Source organism: Pipistrellus hanaki (assembly GCF_964339955.1).
Source record: "Pipistrellus hanaki genome assembly, chromosome: X".
Classification (NCBI taxonomy): domain Eukaryota; kingdom Metazoa; phylum Chordata; class Mammalia; order Chiroptera; family Vespertilionidae; genus Pipistrellus; species Pipistrellus hanaki.
Genome location: NC_140524.1, coordinates 5,649,572 through 5,667,781, shown reverse-complemented (window position 1 = coordinate 5,667,781; position 18,210 = coordinate 5,649,572). Strand labels below are relative to the sequence as shown.

The 18,210-nt window shown below is 51.1% G+C and overlaps 1 protein-coding gene across 2 annotated transcripts; it reads right to left on the bottom strand.

The window, feature by feature from the left end:
* Window positions 1–232: 232 nt before the first annotated feature.
* CCDC22 (CCC complex scaffolding subunit CCDC22) lies at window positions 233–16,052 on the bottom strand. 2 transcript variants are annotated; one of them, XM_084870130.1, is made up of 17 exons: window positions 15,682–16,052; window positions 14,251–14,428; window positions 8,817–8,949; window positions 7,480–7,586; window positions 7,270–7,336; window positions 7,016–7,194; window positions 4,628–4,822; window positions 3,505–3,567; window positions 3,295–3,414; window positions 2,424–2,543; window positions 2,207–2,323; window positions 1,998–2,099; window positions 1,809–1,916; window positions 1,465–1,560; window positions 1,161–1,220; window positions 1,007–1,081; window positions 233–598 (listed from the first exon to the last, which is right to left on the bottom strand). In XM_084870130.1, exons 1-17 carry the CDS (start codon window positions 15,729–15,731, stop codon window positions 485–487), a joined length of 1,884 nt encoding a protein of 627 aa, XP_084726256.1. In that variant the 5' UTR covers window positions 15,732–16,052; the 3' UTR covers window positions 233–484. The 2 variants fall into 2 exon arrangements, with proteins under 2 accessions (XP_084726256.1, XP_084726257.1); XM_084870131.1 differs by lacking the exon at window positions 1,465–1,560.
* Between the last annotated feature and the right edge of the window lie 2,158 nt (window positions 16,053–18,210).

The window sequence follows — 18,210 nt, the reverse complement described above, 5'->3', positions numbered from 1 at the left end:
AGTCACACAGTCTCACGCAGCTCCTACCACTTATGCTTGGTCACACAGTCCATTAGAACTCACCTGCACACCACGCACCCACACAGCGCCCCAGTGGGTCTCCTGAGTCCCACACGACACACATGGTCACATACACCAACTCGCCAAACCAAACGCCCTGGATCTAACCTACCACCCACACCCTGCCCCGCCTGAGCCCTGTGCCCCCATCCATGCCTCAGCTTAGACTGCAGACAGAGCCCCTCATTTATTTGGTATCGAAGGCCCTGACCTCCAGTACTGTCCCCAATAAAGTGCAGCCAAGCTCCCAGTGTCTGGATGTTCGCCCCAAATAAGGGTTGGGGTCAGGTGGGCAGGTGTCACCACAGCGGGAGGAGCTGGGCAGCAAACACGGGGGACAGGTAGGGCGAGCGCTTGGCCAGCACTTCCAACCCGCCCAATCCCTGCTGAAGTCTGGGGTGAGGGAGACCCCGCCCGCGGCCCCTCAGGTCTCCCGGACCCGCCCCAGGAGGCCGGCGTTCTCCTGGCGAAGGGCCCGGTAGTCCTCTTGGATCTTCTCCAGGTTGCTGAGGGTCTTCTTGCCCATCTCCGTCTCGATCTAGGCAACATGAATGACGTCCCTACAGCAAGCAGGCCTTCTTCCCGGCTCCTGCTTACCACCCCTCCACCAGAGCCACTCGGAACCCTTCCTGGGCTCCTCCCACCCAACAGTCTTTTCTGTCCCACTGCCAGGCCCCTTGGTGTGCCAGCCCTACGTGGCAGGATTACCCACCAAATACTCAGGCTGAAGCCTCTGCCAACGCCCTGGGAGGCAGGCCTGGGGGCCTGCGGGATGGAAGCCGGAGCTCAGAGCAGGTCCCCGGCCTGTTCCAGGTCAAGTGCATGGCTCGGGCGGGGCAGAGACTCCAGCCATAAGCTGTGTCTGCTTCCATAGCCTGTCTTGGGACAAACTGAGGAGCTGTCCCCCTGGCCTGCCTTGGTTTCCCCTCTCACCCCCAGGCCTCACCTGCTCCTCAAGGTCTCGAACCTCACGCATGATGGTGCCCGTGTCCTCAATGGTCTGGATGAGCTGGCTGCAGTTCTGGGGACAGCAGGAAGACAAGGCTTATGCCCCACCCCGACCCCTCCCCTGCCAGCCCGAGGCGTGCTTCTCCCCTCACCTCATGCAGGGCAGCTAGATACTTGTAGGCCTTCCGAACAGCGTCATCCTTTTTGGCATCCTGAACAGACAAAGGACCTCCGAGGTATCAGTGGGCTGTCCTGCTACGCACCACCTCCAGGTCCCACAAGGCCACCCTCTCCCACCCCCATGACGTCATCCTCCATGGAGCAGAGCCAGGCCTGAGCATCAGTGTACCTGCAAGGCTCACACAGGCCCCAGGCCCAAGGCAGCCCATGAGCACATGGGCAGGCAGCAGCTCAGCCCCACTCACCCCCCTCCGCCCGCCCCCGCCTGCCCCACACCTTGAACACAAGCTCATCAGTCACCGCAAACGTCCGGTCCAGCTTCCCAGACAGGGAGTTGATTTCCTTCTGAAGCTCCTTTGTATCAGACAAGATCTGGCAGAGACCAGGGCCGTGAGCCTATGCCTGGGGTGGGCAGCTGACCAGCTAAAGGCTTTCCTGCGCATGAGCTCACATCCAGACAGGGCCTGTGTCACTGTGTCAGTGGGAACCGGAGTGTACTGTGTGGGACTGCTCTGGGTCATGTGTGGCTCTGCCTGTCAGAGTGTGGAATCCCCGTGCAGCCACACAACACACAGCAGACATGCCCAAAGGACCCACCCTCCATGGCCATGGCAGCGCACCTTAGTGATCTCTTCCTTTTGCTTCCGGATGTTGCCCACAATCTCCAGGATGCGCTGGGTGTAAGCCAGCCGGGACACGTCTCTGGGCAGGGTCTCCAGCTCGGACACCTAAGCAGAGAGCCAGCAGGCACTCCCCAGGACCCATGCCCGCCCACCCTGAGCCCCCCAGGGCTCCGGCACGGGCCTTACCAGCTGCTTATAGACCTCTTCCTTCCTGCGAGCCTCCTCGGCAGCTGCCCGCACACTCTGGTGCAGCTCCTGGATCTCTGCCAGCCGTCGAGAAGATTCCAGCTGTCAAGACCCCATACAGGGAGAGGGCAGTCAGCAGAGCACGGGGGACGGACTCCCAGGCAAATACCAAACCTGTCCTGCCTGCAGCCCAGGACCCCACCACCTACCTCTCTGCAATCCTGGAGCTTTCGGAGGTGGCGGTACTCAGCGAGGAGCGGGACCCGGTGCTTTTCCCACTGGCCCGCCAAATGGATGACCCGCTGGGCGCTGCTCTCTACCACGAGCTGGGAATGGTGGGAGGAGGGAAGGTGTTACACAGTCTGGGCGCTTCCACCTCTGACCCTCCTGCTCCAGTCTCAGCCCCACGCCCAGCCCCAGCCCCACCTGCAGCTTGGCGAGGTTGGCAGCCCCGTCCGGCAGCAGCTCCACCGCCCGGCTCTTCAGGCGCAGGGCCTGCTCCCTCTCGGCCATGCTGAGCTCCGTCTGCCGACACTCGGTCTCCACCTGGTACCCCGGGACTCCCAAGCCCAGTCAGTGCGGGGGTTCGAACACACATCACAGGCTCCCAGCCCACACTGAGCCTGGCAGGCCCTGACCCAGCCTGAGCCCAGATAATGCCACACCCCTCCAGCCCCGATGGCCCCCTTGGCTCCTCCTGAGAGCAACAGAGACCTACATGCAGAAACGGGCACCCACAGGCCCCTGTGACTCCTCCACCTCCACCTCCACGCTGACCCCAGAAGCCCTGACAAGCCCCTAAACTTCCTGCTGTGCAGACCAATCATGCCCCACAGATGCCCAGAGATTAAGGTGCCCAGATGTCCCGCTTTTGGCGGGACAGTCCCGGTTTTTAACAATTTGTCCCGAGTCCCGCGGCGGTTTAAAAATCCGGTGGAATAAAAAATCGGGACTTTTTTAAACCACCGCGGGACTCGAGACAAATTGTTAAAAACCGGGACGTCTGATCACCTTACCAGAGATGCCCACACATGTCCTAATCCTCACAGACACTCGCCAGGCCTGACCAGTACTCACAGGCACTCTCACCCCTACGGGTCCACCAAGCCCTGAACCACGCATCCCCTTCCCACCCCCGACGATGCTCCTGAACCCTCGAGAGCCCACACATCCCTAAAGGCCCCTATAAATCCTTCTATACTTGCAGACCTCTATGGAGTACCTCTCATCGTCCTCTCGCCCCCCCAAGCTCTCTAGCCCGGACTTGTGACTGGACCCGACACAGCCCCGCCCGCACCTGCACCAGGCCGAGTCCCAGCGTCTTCATGCTGGCTCCGATCTCTTCAATGCTGCGGTTCACGCCCTCCAGCTGCTCCTGGAGGGCTTCCAGCTCCTGCTCTTGAGCTGCCCATGTGTCCTGGGAGGAACAGTCAGGGTCGGGTGTCAGGCCCAGGAGACAGACAAGGGGCCAGGACACGCCTCGGACACGCCTCGCTGCTCTGCTCACCTGTTCCGGCCACCGGGAGGTGGCCAGCACCTCTGACACCTGGGCTGCCTGGGCCTCAGGCTCCTGGGGGAGGGAGAAGGAGCATCTCACTGTCGATGAAGGCCTTGCCCTCACAGCCCAGCTCAACAGCCCCCACAATCACCTTCCCGTTGAACAGCTGGTGGCCATACCCATGCCCACTTAGCAGCTGGTGACTATCAGACTGACCATATGAGGATCAAGGCAGTCTCTGTGACCTCAGACTAGGGTGTCTGCTCACAAACAAACCTCCCTGATCCTGACAGCTCTGCTCACCTGCCCTGTCTCTGAAGCCCCAGCTGCCCATGAGAAGGATGAGGGCCCCTCTGGGTGACATCCAAGGAGGGCCCAGAGGAAACTTTCTGGGAAGCCTGGAGTTTGCACAAAGAACACCCGTCCAGCCCTAATCGGTTTGGCTCAGTGGATAGAGCGTCGGCCTGTGGACTGAAAGGTCCCAGGTTCGATTCCGGTCAAGGGCATGTACCTTGGTTGCAGGCACATCCCCAGTAGGGGGTGTGTAGGAGGCAGCTGATCGATGTTTCTCTCTCATCGATGTTTCTAACTATCCCTCTCCCTTCCTCTCTGTAAAAAATCAATTAAAAAATGTTAAAAAAAAAAAAAAAGAAAGAAAGAAAGAAAGAAAGAAAGAAAGAAAGAAAGAAAGAAAGAAAGAAAAGAACAGCCCTGACCAGTTTGGCTCAGTGGATAGAGTGTCGGCCTGCGGACTCAAGAATCCCAGGTTCGATTCCAGTCAAGGGCATGTGCCTTGGTTGCGGGCACATCCCCAGTAGGGGGTGTGCAGGAGGCAGCTGGTCGGTGTTTCTCTCTCATCGATGTTTCTAACTCTCTGTCCCTCTCAATTCCTCTCTGTGTAAAATCAATAAAATATATATTTTAAAAAGAATACCCTTCCATCCTTATATAGTTCCCACCCTCCACCCTTTCTCCACTGAAGTCCTGGAGAAGCCAGGGGACCGCTGAGCACCAGCCCCTAGATTGGAGAGGCCACACCTGGTTGGGAACACAGGCACCTGGGTGGCTAAGGTATGGTGTTGGCACATAAAGCAACCACCCGCATGCCCACCGCCCCCTCAGGCCCACCCACCAGACGGAAGGTGAACTTCTCCGAGTGTGTGAAGCGGGAGCCCTTGGGAGCAGCAGTCTTGGTGCCAGCACCCCAGGCCTGCAGCAGCTCTCCCAGGTCCCGGGCTTGCGGGGCCGGCCCCGCCTGGCCCCAGATCTGACGCAGGTGTTCAGCCAGGTGCTTCTGCAGCCGCTGCCGCTGCGCCCGAGTGTCCTCCTGAGAACAGAGCGGGGCAAACGGGACGGTGTAGAGGCCTCCCGTCCGCCCAAAGCCCTGCCTCTTCCGGGAGCCACGTGACAGGGGGCAGCTGACACATCACTCCCCCCAGCCTGCTTCCCTGGCCCACGGGTCTGGGGGGTCTCCTCTTCCTCACAGCCACGCTACCCTCCACCTACTCACTCTTCACACTGGAGGGAAATGTGGGGAGGTGAAGCCTGCCAGCCCCAAATCAGAGAGAGACGCGGGAAGGACATGTGGGGACAGAGCAGAGACAGAGTCAGAGGTGCTGGGCAAAGAAGGGGGTGGAGGCAGAGAGAGAAAGACAAGAACAGGGGTAGTTTTGCCCTAGCCAGTTTGGCTCAGTGGATAGTGTCAGCCTATAGAAACAGAGGGTGGGGCAAATGAGACAGTGTAGAGTCCTGGGTTCAACTATAAGGAGGCAAGCTATAGCGATGTGTCTCTCTCACATCAGTGTTTCTCTTTGTCTTTCCCTCTCCCTTCACTCTCTCTAAAAATCAATGGGAAAATATCCTTGAGTGAGGCTTAACAACAACAAAAGAATAGGGGTAGTTTTGCCCAGCCAGCATGGCTCAGTGGTTGAGCATCAATCTATGAACCAGGAGGTCACAGGTTCGATTCCTGGTCAGGGCACATGCCCAGGTCATGGGCTCAATCCCCAGTAAGGGGAGGGCAGGAGGCAGCCAATCAATGATTCACTCTCATCATTGATGTTTCTAGCTCTCTGTCGTTCTCCCTTCCTCTCTGAAATCAATAAAAAATACATATTTTTTAAAAGAACAGGGACAGTTTTGAGACAACTGAGGAAATCTGATTGTGAACGGTATTAAGAGATCATTGTGCCCTAGCCGGTTTGGCTCAGTGGATAGTGTCTGCCTGTGGACTGAAGAGTCCTGGGTTCAATTCCAGTCAAGGGCACATGCCCAGGTTGTAGGCTCCATCCCCAGTAAGGGTCATGAAGGAGGCAGCCAATCAATGGTTCTCTCTCATCATTGATGTTTCTATCTCTCTCCTCCCATCTCTAAATTCAATAAAAATAAATATTTTTAAAAAGAGAGAGAGATCATTGTTAATTTTTGTTAGGTATGAAATGGCACAGGGGTTACATTAAAAAGTGAATGCCCTTATGAGTTAAGGCATACACATAAGTGTTTAGAGTTAAAAATGACATGTTTGGGATTGATTGGAAATTAATACAGAAGAAACATTGGGGAAACTAGATGAAGAAAGATTGGCAAAATACTTGTAGTTGAAGGTGAGTGACAGTATAATGATTCATTAGAACAGAAATTCTCTCTACTTCTATGTTTGGAATTTTCTGTAAGTTTCAAAAAGACAGATAAAGATGGAACACATGGCAATGGGGGAGACAGAAAGAGAATGTTGTATCTGGGGTGGGGCGGGAACCGGGTGGAGGGGGACAGTGGGGGGAAAGGGGGGAACATCTGTAATACTCTCAACAATAAAAAGCTTTAAAAAGAAAGAGACCATTACCGCCCAGCCAATGTGGCCCAATGGTTGAGCATCAATCCATATAGTAAGAGGTAGCCTGTTAGATTCCTAGTCCAGGTATGTGCCTAGGTTGTGAGCTCCGTCCCCAGTGGTGGGGGGGGCGAGTAGGAGGCAGCCAATTCGTGTTTCCTTCTCATCGATGTATCTCTCTCTCTCCCTCTCTCCCCCTCTTCCTCTCTCTCAAGAAAAAAAGAAGAAGAGGCTGTTGTAGAGGTGGGCAGAGGGGAGAGTGGACGGATCCAGATGAACAGAGTGGGAAAGCCGACACAGAAATGAGAAGAGGGGCAGCAAGACCACAGAATGAGAGAGTGACCAGAGACGTAATGCAGAGAGACTTTGAGACAGAAGCAGGTAGGACAGATCCTGACTGCTCTGGCTGCTACAAACTCATGTTCATTTTTTTCAGTGAAAGGCAGAGCACTATGACCATCCGGGTCTTATTGAGACTCTGAAAGGATGACTCCTCCCCAATCCACAGCCTTTCTGACTCCAATGTTCTCGCGGGGGGGGGGCGGCCCAAGGCAGACGCACACAGAGGGGAGACGATGAAAGAGAGGGACAGAGTGGGGGAAGAGGAGGGGCGGAAAAACCAATGGGAGATAAAATAGGAGCAACAATGACAGGACCTTCCGCAGCAGGAAGTGAAGTACTGGGCAGTACCTGGGAGGGGTGGCGGGATGCCCGGTGGACCCAGTCCTTGTCCCCGGGGTGGTCCTGGCCTGTGTGCCGGCAGAGCTGGGTGGCATGGCATTCGAGGAGTGAGGCTACCCTCCCCGCAGGCTGAGGCACCTGGGCGGGGGCCGGCAGTAACAGGGAGCTTGCCTGGAACTCCCGGGCCTCTGGAAGCAGGAACAGAGTCAGCCAGGCCCACCTCCCCCGTCCTCCCCAGCACCTCCCCAGAGTCTCATGCTCACCTCCTTTGGAACTCATTTCAGGCATGGCAAGCCTGCTGGCATGGAAAGGGTTCTGGGGGGCCGAGCCCTGGGGGGAAACAGAGTCAGAGCCTCTGAGGTGAACCGTGACGGAGCGCACTGGTGAGAGGGGCCAACAATGCGAGCACCCGGATGGGGACAGGAAAGCCAGGCGGGGGCAAGCAGAAATCAGCCTGAGTTGCGGGGTCCCACCTGGAGGCGCTGCAGCTTAGGAGTGCGAAGGAGGGGTGGCACCCAGGGCAGGGCCAGCTGGTCCCGGATTTGGCTCCCAATGGCCCGGGGGAGGATAGCTGAGTCACCTGTGGGGGTAGGGAGGGAGTGTCAATCAGGTGACAATGCCACAACTGCACAAATACAGACCGTGGGAAAATAGCCATCGCTCCCTGACCCCACCCCCCAAGAGATGCACTCCTATCTAGCTCTCAAACTCACACTCAGTCATTCAACAAATACTTACTGAGTACCTACTATGTACCAGCCACTACTTGAGACTCTCAGGCTCTCAGTGACCACGAGGAGATCATAACTAAGGTCATAAGGAGGGTACAGAAAACTGTCAGATGACGATCAGGAAAGGAAGACAGGACTATTGAGAGGACGATGTCATTTTTTAAAAAAATATATTTTATTGATTTTTAACAGAGAGGAAGAGAGAGAGATAAAGAGCTAGAAACGTCGATGAGAGAGAAACATCGGCCAGCTGCCTCTTGCACACCCCCTACTGGGGATGTGCCCGCAACCAATGTACATGCCCTTGACCGGAATCGAACTTGGGACCTTTCAGTCTGCAGACGGACGCTCTACCACTGAGCCAAACCGGCTTCGGCAAGAGAGGACGATGTCATTTTAAATGAGGCAGTCTGCGACTGGCCTCCCTGATATGACGTGATCAGAAATCAAGAGGCTATCTGGCCCAGCCGGTGTGGCTCAGTGGTTGCACGTCAACATATGAACCAGGAGGTCATGGTTCAATTCCTGGTCAGGGCACATGCTTGGGTTGTGGGCTCAATCCCCAGTAGGGGGCATGCAGGAGGCAGCTGGTGGATGATTCTCTCTCATCATTGATGTTTCTCTCTCACCCTCTCCCTTCCTCTCTGAAATAAATAAAAAGATATATATATATATATATATATATATATATATATATATATATATATATATATATATATTTTTTTTTTTTTTTTAAGGCTATCTGGGGGGGACAATAATTCAACCAATTCAAAGGCCCTGAGGCTACAGTGCACCTGGCATATGTGAAGGCATCAAAGAGGCCAATGGGGTTAGAATGAGGGGAAGCAAGGCAGGAGGTGAGGCCCCTCCCAGCACCAACTCACCTGGTTCAGCCCAAGTCCTAGCCCCTTCTGCCCGCCCTGTATCCCTTCTCCCAGCCCTAATCCCAGTTCTCAAAGACACACATCCCCACCCCCTCTCTGGCCACCTCTTTACCATCTCCACCTCTCTCAGCCCCTATAACACCCAAGAATGCCATCCTCTCCCCTCACCCGCATTATACCCCAGGTACCCCATACCTGCAGTCTGGTCTGCGTCCTCAGAGGCATCCGTAGGTAGACGCTCAGCTAAGAAGAGAAGCAGGTCCCGGAGGTCAGGTTCACTGGGGTACAGGAAGTTCTGATAGCCAAGCTCCAAAGGGTAGCCCAGGTCCTAGGGGTTGAGGAGAGGGTCCCTATTAGCCAGGCAGGCAGGCTCCTCTTGCCCCGGGAGCGCTGAACTTTGACCCTAAATGCTCCCACTCTCTCACCAACCATCAGCCTCTGACCCTCTCTTTGGCTCCCCAAAGTCTCTAGGCTTCTGTGGAAGGAGCTATAGAGTGATTCTTGCCAATGTTCCAGAGAGCAAGAAATAAAATTAAAGCTCTAGCTTTCCTAACTATGGCTCAAAATCCAGGGACCCTAAAAGAGAAGATGGGTATTTCTGTATACATGAAAAGAAGTAAAAAAAAAAAAATTAAAGGAAAAATTCAATAATCCAAGTCAAAAGAGTAATGACATGGTGGGGAAAAAAATATTTGGAACTCATACCAGAGGAAATAAAAAGTACCTAAAACTAGCCGAAACCGGTTTGGCTCAGTGGTAGAGCGTTGGTCTGCGGACTGAAAGGTCCCAGGTTCGATTCCGGTCAAGGGCATGTACATTGGTTGCGGGCACATCCTCAGTAGGGGGTGTGCAAGAGGCAGCTGGTCGATGTTTCTCTCTCATCGATGTTTCTACTCTCTATCCCTCTCCCTTCCTCTCTGTAAAAATCAATAAAATATATATATATTTTTTTAAAAGCACCTAAAACTAAAGCAAAAGGGTCAGCAATGCAACAGAAAAATGCACAACAGGCAAAAACAAACAGTTCACCAGAAAAGAAATGAAAATAGCCCTCAGGAAGCTGGTGAGCTGAGGGAGGCTGGATCTTGGCACCATTGTACGTGGTATGCATGACGCTTCAATCTCAAGGATGAGCCAGCGCTGAGTTCTGTGCCTCGGTGAGCCATGGCTTTCAAGAGCTCTGAGAGTTCCATCCACGTGAGGCGCACAGCATCCATGGGACACAAAACTGACTTTGGGGTCCAGGACCTCTGGCACCCTGGGGCCAACTGAGTCTCCCGTGGACCGAGGATGTTCCCTCGTGGCCTCAGAGGTAATTTGGACTTTCAGCTTCCAGAACTGCGAGGCAACACATTTCTGTTTTTAAGCCAAAAACAAATCCCTTAAACACGTGGAAATATGTCCAACCTTGCTTATAAGAGAGACATGAATGGAAGGCACACTGAGAGACTTCATATGAGCATCACTGATCGGGACAGCCTGATGCTCCATTCTCCTGTGGTGCACTGAGAGGGATACACCATCACCGGAGCAGTGTTCCTACCGCAAACCGGAATCTACCCATTAGAAAACACTCAGAGCAATTCAGACTGTGGGGCATACCAACAACGGGCCTGGGTGCTTCAAATACATTTGTTATTAAAAAAAAAAAAAAAAAAAAAAAGATCCCAAAGCAAAAGAAGGTAGTTCAACACTTCCGATTAGAGATGTAACAATGAATCAAAATGTTATTCTTGACTAGACTCTTTGAAGTTTAAAAAGCTATAGAGGATACTTTTGTAACAACTGGGGAGATCTAATCTAGAACTTGGATACTATTACATTTCCTGGCTGTGATCCTGGTACTGTAGTTATGCTGGAGAATGTCTTTGCTTAGGAGAAACACATTCCATTTTAGGTATGAAATGTCATGATGTAAGCCACTTTCAAATGGTTCAGCGAAGAAGTGTGCATTTAGGTGTGTAAAAAAATGGAGCAAGCCCTAACCGGTTTGGTTCAGTGGATAGAGCGTCGGCGTGCGGACTGAAAGGTCCCGGGTTCGATTCCGGTCAAGGGCATGTACCTTGGTTGCGGGCACATCCCCAGTAGGGGGTGTGCAAGAGGCAGCTGATCGATGATTCTCTCTTATCAATGTTTCTGACTCTCTATCCCTCTTTCTTCCTCTCTGTACAAAATCAATAAAATATATATTTAAAAAAAAAGAATACATATCCACAAGGTTGTTCAGTACAGTATTCTTTGCAGAATATTGGAAACTCCCAAAATGACCAAGCATAGGAGAGTGGTTGAATCAATCATGGTTCATAGTTCACGATGGACTACTTTTCAGCTGTAGAAAGTGGGAAAATATTAAGATCTCTACTATTTGATATGAAATGATTTCCAGGATATACTGTTAGAGTAAAAAAAATAAAAATAAAAATAAACCTAAGAAACTAATATAAGTTTCCTTTTGTGTAAGAAAGAAGGAAGTAGAATATATATTTGCTTATATCTGCATTTTCAAAAACTGGAAAGATACACAAGAAACTAAGCAAACACGTAGGGGTAATGGAGTGAATGCTTGGCAATCTCTTCTACAGTTTCAGTAGTTAACCTCCTTTTACCTATTTCATAGTATTTTTTTTTTTATATCAATTCCTGTTTAAATTGCTGGGGTTTCTGTCTCCAGACTGGATTTCTGTTAACAAAATAACCTACTCCAAACAATAAATCATTTTTTTAAAAGACACTACAAGCTTTGGTGTAAAAAAAGATCGGGGTTGAAACCCAGCCTGTGCTACTTACTGGCTGTAAGGCCTGGGACTGGTTATGAACACCGAGAAGCTCAGATTTCGGGCTGGAAAAAAGAGCTGACAGTGCTTCCCCTAGGTGGCTGCTTTAGAGCTACAAGGCCCACCAGGGTTCTGGGTAGGGACGGAAAGAAAGCCTTTTTCTTCCAGAGTTGCTGTTGATCTGGAGCTGCCTAGACTCTGACATCAGACTTCCCTGAATTCATGTCTAAGTTCTGCCTCTTACCAGCTGTGTGACCTCAGGCAAACCACTTAACCTCTCTGTGCTCCACTTTCCTCATCTGGAAAAAAAAAAAAAAAGGATACCAGCAGTGCCCACCTCAGAAAGTTGTCATGAGAATTAAATGAGTGAACACCATGTTACCACAGTGTCTGGCACAGAGCACACACTCAGAAAAAAAAATCATTATCATATGCACATGTACAGTGTACTGGGTCACAACGTGAGATATATTTATTCTGGAGGGTCACGGTCAAAAACGTGTGAAAACCACTGGCTTTTAAGCTACTTGACTTTGGGTTTTTTCCGACACCTGCAATCAAAGAGTTGTGACTAATAGAGAAACTCATTCCAGGAGTGGGGTGTGTGAAGTGACAGACACCAAAATATGGAGGTGGCTGAGTCGTAGAAAGTGGTGGCAGGAGTAGGGTACGGGAAGAGGCAGACACCAGAAGGCGGCAGTGCTGAGCCAAGGGGGGGCTCCCGGGCCAGCACAGCTGGATTAAGAGACACCTCTGTCTGCTGCGTAAGCACAGAGGTCCAGGGCCCAGACAGTCACATGAAACTCTCCATCACTGAAAAAGCCACACTCTCGGCCCCACTCTAAATATAGTGTGAGCAAAAGTAGGTCAACATCAAATCCAGGGGGAGGCAGCACTGAGAGAAGAGAGGAACAGAGAGACCTGGGGAAGACTGACCCTCCCCACCACACACACACACACACACACACACACACACACACACACACGCCTCAGTATCTCCCACTCATTGAGAATACAGCTTCAGGCCATGGGACAGAGTGCCTGCCTTGTACTGCCAAGACCCCCAGCCAGAACCTGAGAACCCCTGAGAGCTGGGTGGGCCTGAGAGATAAGGGATGGGCAGGGCTCTGAGGCCTGTTGCTAAGAGACAGACACTGTACAAGCAAGGTCCAAATTCAAGAAACCTGACCACCTTGGCTTCTGGGTCTAAATGGAAGTGTTCAATGTAGTTACTGTATTGACCCTCTACCACCATACACTGGGCATTCTAGATGTATTTGCATTCATATGTAGCCACAGGGTGCTGGAATGCAAGCAGCCAAGCCAGGCCTACCCAATAATACTAATACCACTTATACAAAGCTTATTATAACCCAGCTCTGCATAGATCAACTCATTTTCAATCCTTACATCAGCTCTATGTGGTAGGTACAATTCTCACACCCACTTTACACATGAGAAAACGTAGGCCCAAAGAAAGTAAGAGCCCTAGCCGGTGTGGCTCAGTGGATAGAGCACTGGCCCGTGGACTGAAGGGACCCAGATTCGATTCCAGTCAAGGGCATATACCTCAGTTGCCCGGCCCTGGTTGGGGCATGTGTGGGAGGTAACCAACCAATGTGTCTCTCCCCTACCCTTCCACTCTCTCTAAAAAATCAATGGAAGCCCAGCTAGCGTGGCTCAGTGGTTAAGAATCAAGGTTCAATTCCCATTCAGGGCAAATGCCCAGGTTATAGTCTTGATCCCCACTAGGTGGTATGCAGGAGACAGCCAATCAATGATTCTCTCTCATCATTGATGTTCCTAACTCTCTCTCCCTCTGATTTTCTCTCTTAAATCAATATATATAATATATATTTAAATCAATGGGGGGAAAATATCCTCAGGTGATATAAGTACAACCAATGGACACAAAACTCTGGGGAGGGAGGGGATGTATAGGAGGGGGGGGCAATGTTAAAATATGTACACAGATAATAATTTAATAAAAAAAATAAAAATAAAATATCCTCAGGTGAGGATTAACAAAGAAATTAAGAGACAGATTTGGAGTTATTCTCATGAAAGGCAGGTTGTGTGCGGCCGCCACAGGGAAGAGCGCAGTGTTAGTGCAGAAAGAGTTTTCAGTTAACATATATCTTCCTTTGGGTACCATCCCAACTCCACGTGATCCTGAAGCAGCCAATCACAGCGTCCATGAATGACCATGTCAGCCACCTGGGCCAATCTCAATACACAGCGGTTAATTCAGGAATGAGCATGTGAATCAAGCAGGGCCTTTTCGGAAACTGGCAAGTGGATACTATGGGGGGGAATTCTTGGCGCTAAGCTGAAAATACAGGGGCCAGGGGCAGCCCAGGCCCAAACTAGATCAACTCTTTTAATGCTCATAACGACCCCAATTTTATCATCTTGATTTCACATTTAAGGAAAGAAACTAAGACCCAGAAGGCTTAGAGTCACACAGTTAGCAAGTGGTGAAGTGAGGGTCAGAACTACTCAGGCAGCCAAAACTGGTTTTGCTCAGTGGATAGAGTGTCAGCCTGGCCTGCGGACTGAAAGGTCCCAGGTTCGATTCGGGTCAAGGGCATGTACCTTGGTTGCGGGCACATCCCCAGCAGGGGGTGTGCAGGAGGCAGCTGATCGATGTTTCTCTCTCATCGATGTTTCTAGCTATCCCTCTCTCTTCCTCTCTGTAAAAACTCAATAAAATATATTTTTTTAAAAAGAACTACTCAGGCAGTTTGACAGAGAGCCAGCAGCCTTCATGCTAAGCCACAGAGGGAGGTGGCAAAGAGGAAAGGCAAGAGTTTCGAGGAGGAAGGAAGAGCCTGTGTTGGGAGGAGGGAACTCACCATGCAGGCCTGAGCCAGGCTCATGGCCAGGCGGAAACGGGCAGACATGGCAAGAGGCAGCAGCGGGCTGAGGCTGGAGCCCACAGCGGGGTCGATCACACGCAGGCAGCGAACAACAGCTTCCACAACCAGCTCAGCGGTGAAGGCTCGCAGGGTCTGCACGTCTGGAGGAACCGCCCTGAGGAAAAATGGGGAGCAGTCAGAAAACCAATCAGGCTGGGCTGGGCTGCCTTCCAGAAGCACTAGCATTGGAGTGAGGGTGAAGAGGACGGCCATGGTTCAGACAGGTCCTGGGGGTTGATGAAGGCAATTTCCATTTGGAAAACTAAGAGCTGAGGATGGCCCTAGCCAGTCTGGCTCAATGGATAGAGCATGGGCCCTCGAACTGAAGGGTCCCAGGTTCGATTCCAGGCAAGGACATGTACTTCAGTTGCAGGCTCCATCCCCTGGTCAGGGCACATGCAGGAGGCAACCAATCTATGTGTCTCTCTCACACCAACATTTCTCTCTCTGTGCCTCTCCCTTCCCTTCCCCTCCCTCTAGAAATCGATGGAAAAACATCCTTGGGTGGGGATTAACAACCACAAAACAGAGGATGTCCTCAGCTCCTAAGAACTTGCTGCAGGAGAAGAGTGGATGGAAGGGATCTGAGTTGAGAAAATCTCCGGTTTCCCTATGCTTAAAAGCCCCAAAGTACTGGGGTCTGGGAAGGGCAAGGGGCCTATGTGGTATGGTTTCTGGTCCCCTGATGTCATGTTCTCTAAATGTCAGAGGCTCCTGGATATTGAGCTGCTTGAGTTCTGAGACTATATGTTGGGAGGCTGGAGTTTCCAGAGGTTCCAAATGTCAGGACCCCTGAATTCAAGCAATCCAGAAATCAGGCTCCTTACAGGATGGCATCTGGGTTCGCCCCCGAATGCAGGAGTCCTGTGTGTCCGGGTCACCAGGCCTTGAGGCCGTCAGAATTCAGGCTCCTGGGAAACTGAGTTTTCAAGTTCCCACGTATCCACTCCCAGAGTTTTGGGAATCCCTGAGTGGGAGGGAGCTGGGGTTTCAAAGTTCCCTGGTTCTCAGGAGATAGGCGCCTTAGAATCTCCAGGCATCAGGATCCCAGGATCGTGATCTTAAGATCACAGATTTCAAGGTCCCGGGTCTTGAGGTTCCAACGTTTTAATGTTTCCATGTGTCTGGGTCCTTGATCTGGGGGTTTCACAAGTGTCGGGCTTGAGAGGCTCCTGGGCGTGTGTGTGTGTGTGCGTGCGTGCGTGTGTGTGTGTGTGTGTGTGTGTGTAAGGGGAAAGGTTGTAGGATCCTGGAAGTTGGAGCCCTGGATAGCAAGGATCAGGGTTTTAAGGTTCCCGGGTGACTGGGTCCGGAGTTTTGGAGTCCCGGATATAGGCATGCCGGGGTGGGCGGGGGCTGTGTCCTTACGTGCCGGCCTGGCGCAGGGAATGGATGAGGATTCGGTCTGCCTCCTCCATGGTGAAGCTGTGTCCGAGTCTGGGGCTGGGTCCAGGGCCGGGTCCAAGAAACGAACAAGAGAGGCGAGCTGTGGAAACCCAGCCCCGCGCCCGCGGTCCCAGGAGTGTCACGGGCCGCCCCGGGCGCGCTGGGTAGTGTAGTTCCAGCAGCGCCTGCAGCTCCGGGAGCGCCCCGGGCGGATGTGGACGCGGGGTCGGACCCACAATGGCTGCTAGGAGTTGTAGTTCTTCCGCCTACACTGCAGCGGCTCTCGCAAGTTTGCAAAAAAGAGCGGATCTCCTGCATGTGCGCGCGCGCGCGTTTTGGAGCTGAGCGCGCTCGGGAGCGCCTTGGGGCGCGCGCGGGGCGTGCGTGCGCGTGTGCGTGCGCGCGCGCGCGCTGGAAGGGCGGGGCGAAGGGGGACTTCTTGACTCTTTCATTTAGGGCGGCGTTCCTCTTCCAGGGGCTTCATCACAAGGAAGGACAACAGCCTGTGATTATTGCAATCGAGAGGCTAGTGTAGGCGGGCAGGGGCTTTAGCACGCAGGATCCAGGGTGGAGTCTCAGCTCTTGAGCTCGGATCTTTAGCTCAGCTTGCTAACTGTGCCATGCTGGGTGGGTTACATAACTTCCCTAATCTTAGTGTCCTCGTCTGTAAAATGGACTACGGTATTCTCCCTCCCCACAGGCCCGGTTCCGCTTTCTGCTGTTTCCCGAGATCCAGCGCCATCTGGAAATATTAAGCGGAAATTTCCAGAAATAAATCATTCGCAAGTTTTTCAATCGCACGCCATTCTGAGTAGCGTGATGAAATGTCGGGCCACCTGGCTCCGTTCCCTCCCTTCACCCTATCCCGCCCCCCAGCGTGAATCATCCCTTTGTCGCTGTAAATGCTACCTGCCAATTAGTCACTTAGTAGCCTTCTCATGATCAGAAACACTGTGACAGTATTGCAGTGCTTCTGTTCAAGGAACCCTTATTTTACTTAATAATGGCCCCGAAGTGCAAGAGTGGTGATGCTGGCAATCCAGATATGCCAAAGAGAACCATAAAATGCTTCCTTTAAGAGAAAAGCTGTATATGCACCGCAGGGAGGGGGAATATAGTATATCCAGGGCTCAGTACTAGGGCTCTTTCAGGCTTCCACTGGGGTACTTGATAGATAAGGGGGAGACTATTGTACCTGCTTCCTTTGATTAAAACAAAATTAATTCATGTAAAGCACGTTGTACTATGTACCTGACACATAATAAAATAAGAAAAGAGTATGTACATTGTAGCTATGAAGTAACCATGCATTTAGTAAATGCTTTAATATGTTATACATATGTATACAATTCAACCAGTGTATATAGATGCAGTAAACATCTATAAAACCACCATTCATTACAAAGATCACCCTAATGCGGTCCTGGCACATCTGATCTGTACTTCAATAAAAGATGTTTGCTTTGCCGAAACCTGTTTGGCTCAGTGGATAGAGCGTCAACCTGCGGACTGAAGGGTCCCGGGTTCGGTTCTGATCAAGGGCACATACATTGGTTGCGGGCACATCCCCAGTGGGGGGTGTGCAGGAGGCAGCTGATTGATGTTTCTCTCTCATCGATGTTTCTCGCTTTCTATCCCTCTCCCTTCCTCTCTGTAAAAAAATCACTATATATATATATATATATATATATATATATATATATATATTTTTTTTTTTTTTTTTTAAAGATGTTTGCTTTGCAAAAAAAACACAACTGTCTTCATTGCTCAGTAGTGCCATGTATGTCATAAAGCATGGGTACATATATGTAGTACTCAGGTTTGGAACTTTATTCTGTTTTTAATTTCTGCAGCTTTATAACAAGCCTTGATATATAATATGGCAAATCCTCCTCCGATCTTGTACTTATTCAAAGGATTTTGGCTTTTCCAGGTCCTTTGTAACCAATATACATTTTAGAGCCATCTTGTCAAATTCCATGGAAAAACTTTTGAGATTTTGTTTGGGACTGCATTAAATCTCTAGATCATTTTGAAAAGAATTGACATCTTCCCAGTTTTTACTATTTCAATTCGTTAATTTAATATATACTAGTATGTCCATTTATTTTGGTCCCCTTTAATCACTTGATAATATTTGATAATTTTTTTTTGCATGGGGATCTCACACATATATTATTTTAGTTCTACTCTTATGCACTTCAAATCTCAGATACTGCTGGAAAATATCATTTTATTTTAATTTCTGACTGGTGCTGGTATATATTTTGTAAAAATATGTTTTTAGCCCAGCTAGCGTGGCTCAGTGGTTGAGCATCGACCTATGAACCTGGAGGTCCAGGTTCAATTCTTGGTCAGGGCACATGCCTGGGTTGCGGGCTCCATCCTCCTTGTGGGGCCTGCAGGAGGCAGCCGATCAATGATTCTCCCTCATCACTGATGTTTCTATCTCTCCCTCGCCCTTCTTCTCTGAAATCAATAAAAAATGTTTTTTAAATATATTTTTTTTAA

Coding starts and splice junctions, on each gene's coding strand:
- CCDC22 (XM_084870130.1), bottom strand. CDS start 15,731: ATGGAGGAGGCAGACCGAATCCTCATCCATTCCCTGCGCCAGGCCGGC. Junction 8,950..14,250: donor GCCTGGCTCAGGCCTGCATG/GTGAGTTCCCTC, acceptor CTCAACCCCTAG/GACCTGGGCTACCCTTTGGA. Junction 1,082..1,160: donor ATCTAGCTGCCCTGCATGAG/GTGAGGGGAGAA, acceptor TGCTGTCCCCAG/AACTGCAGCCAGCTCATCCA.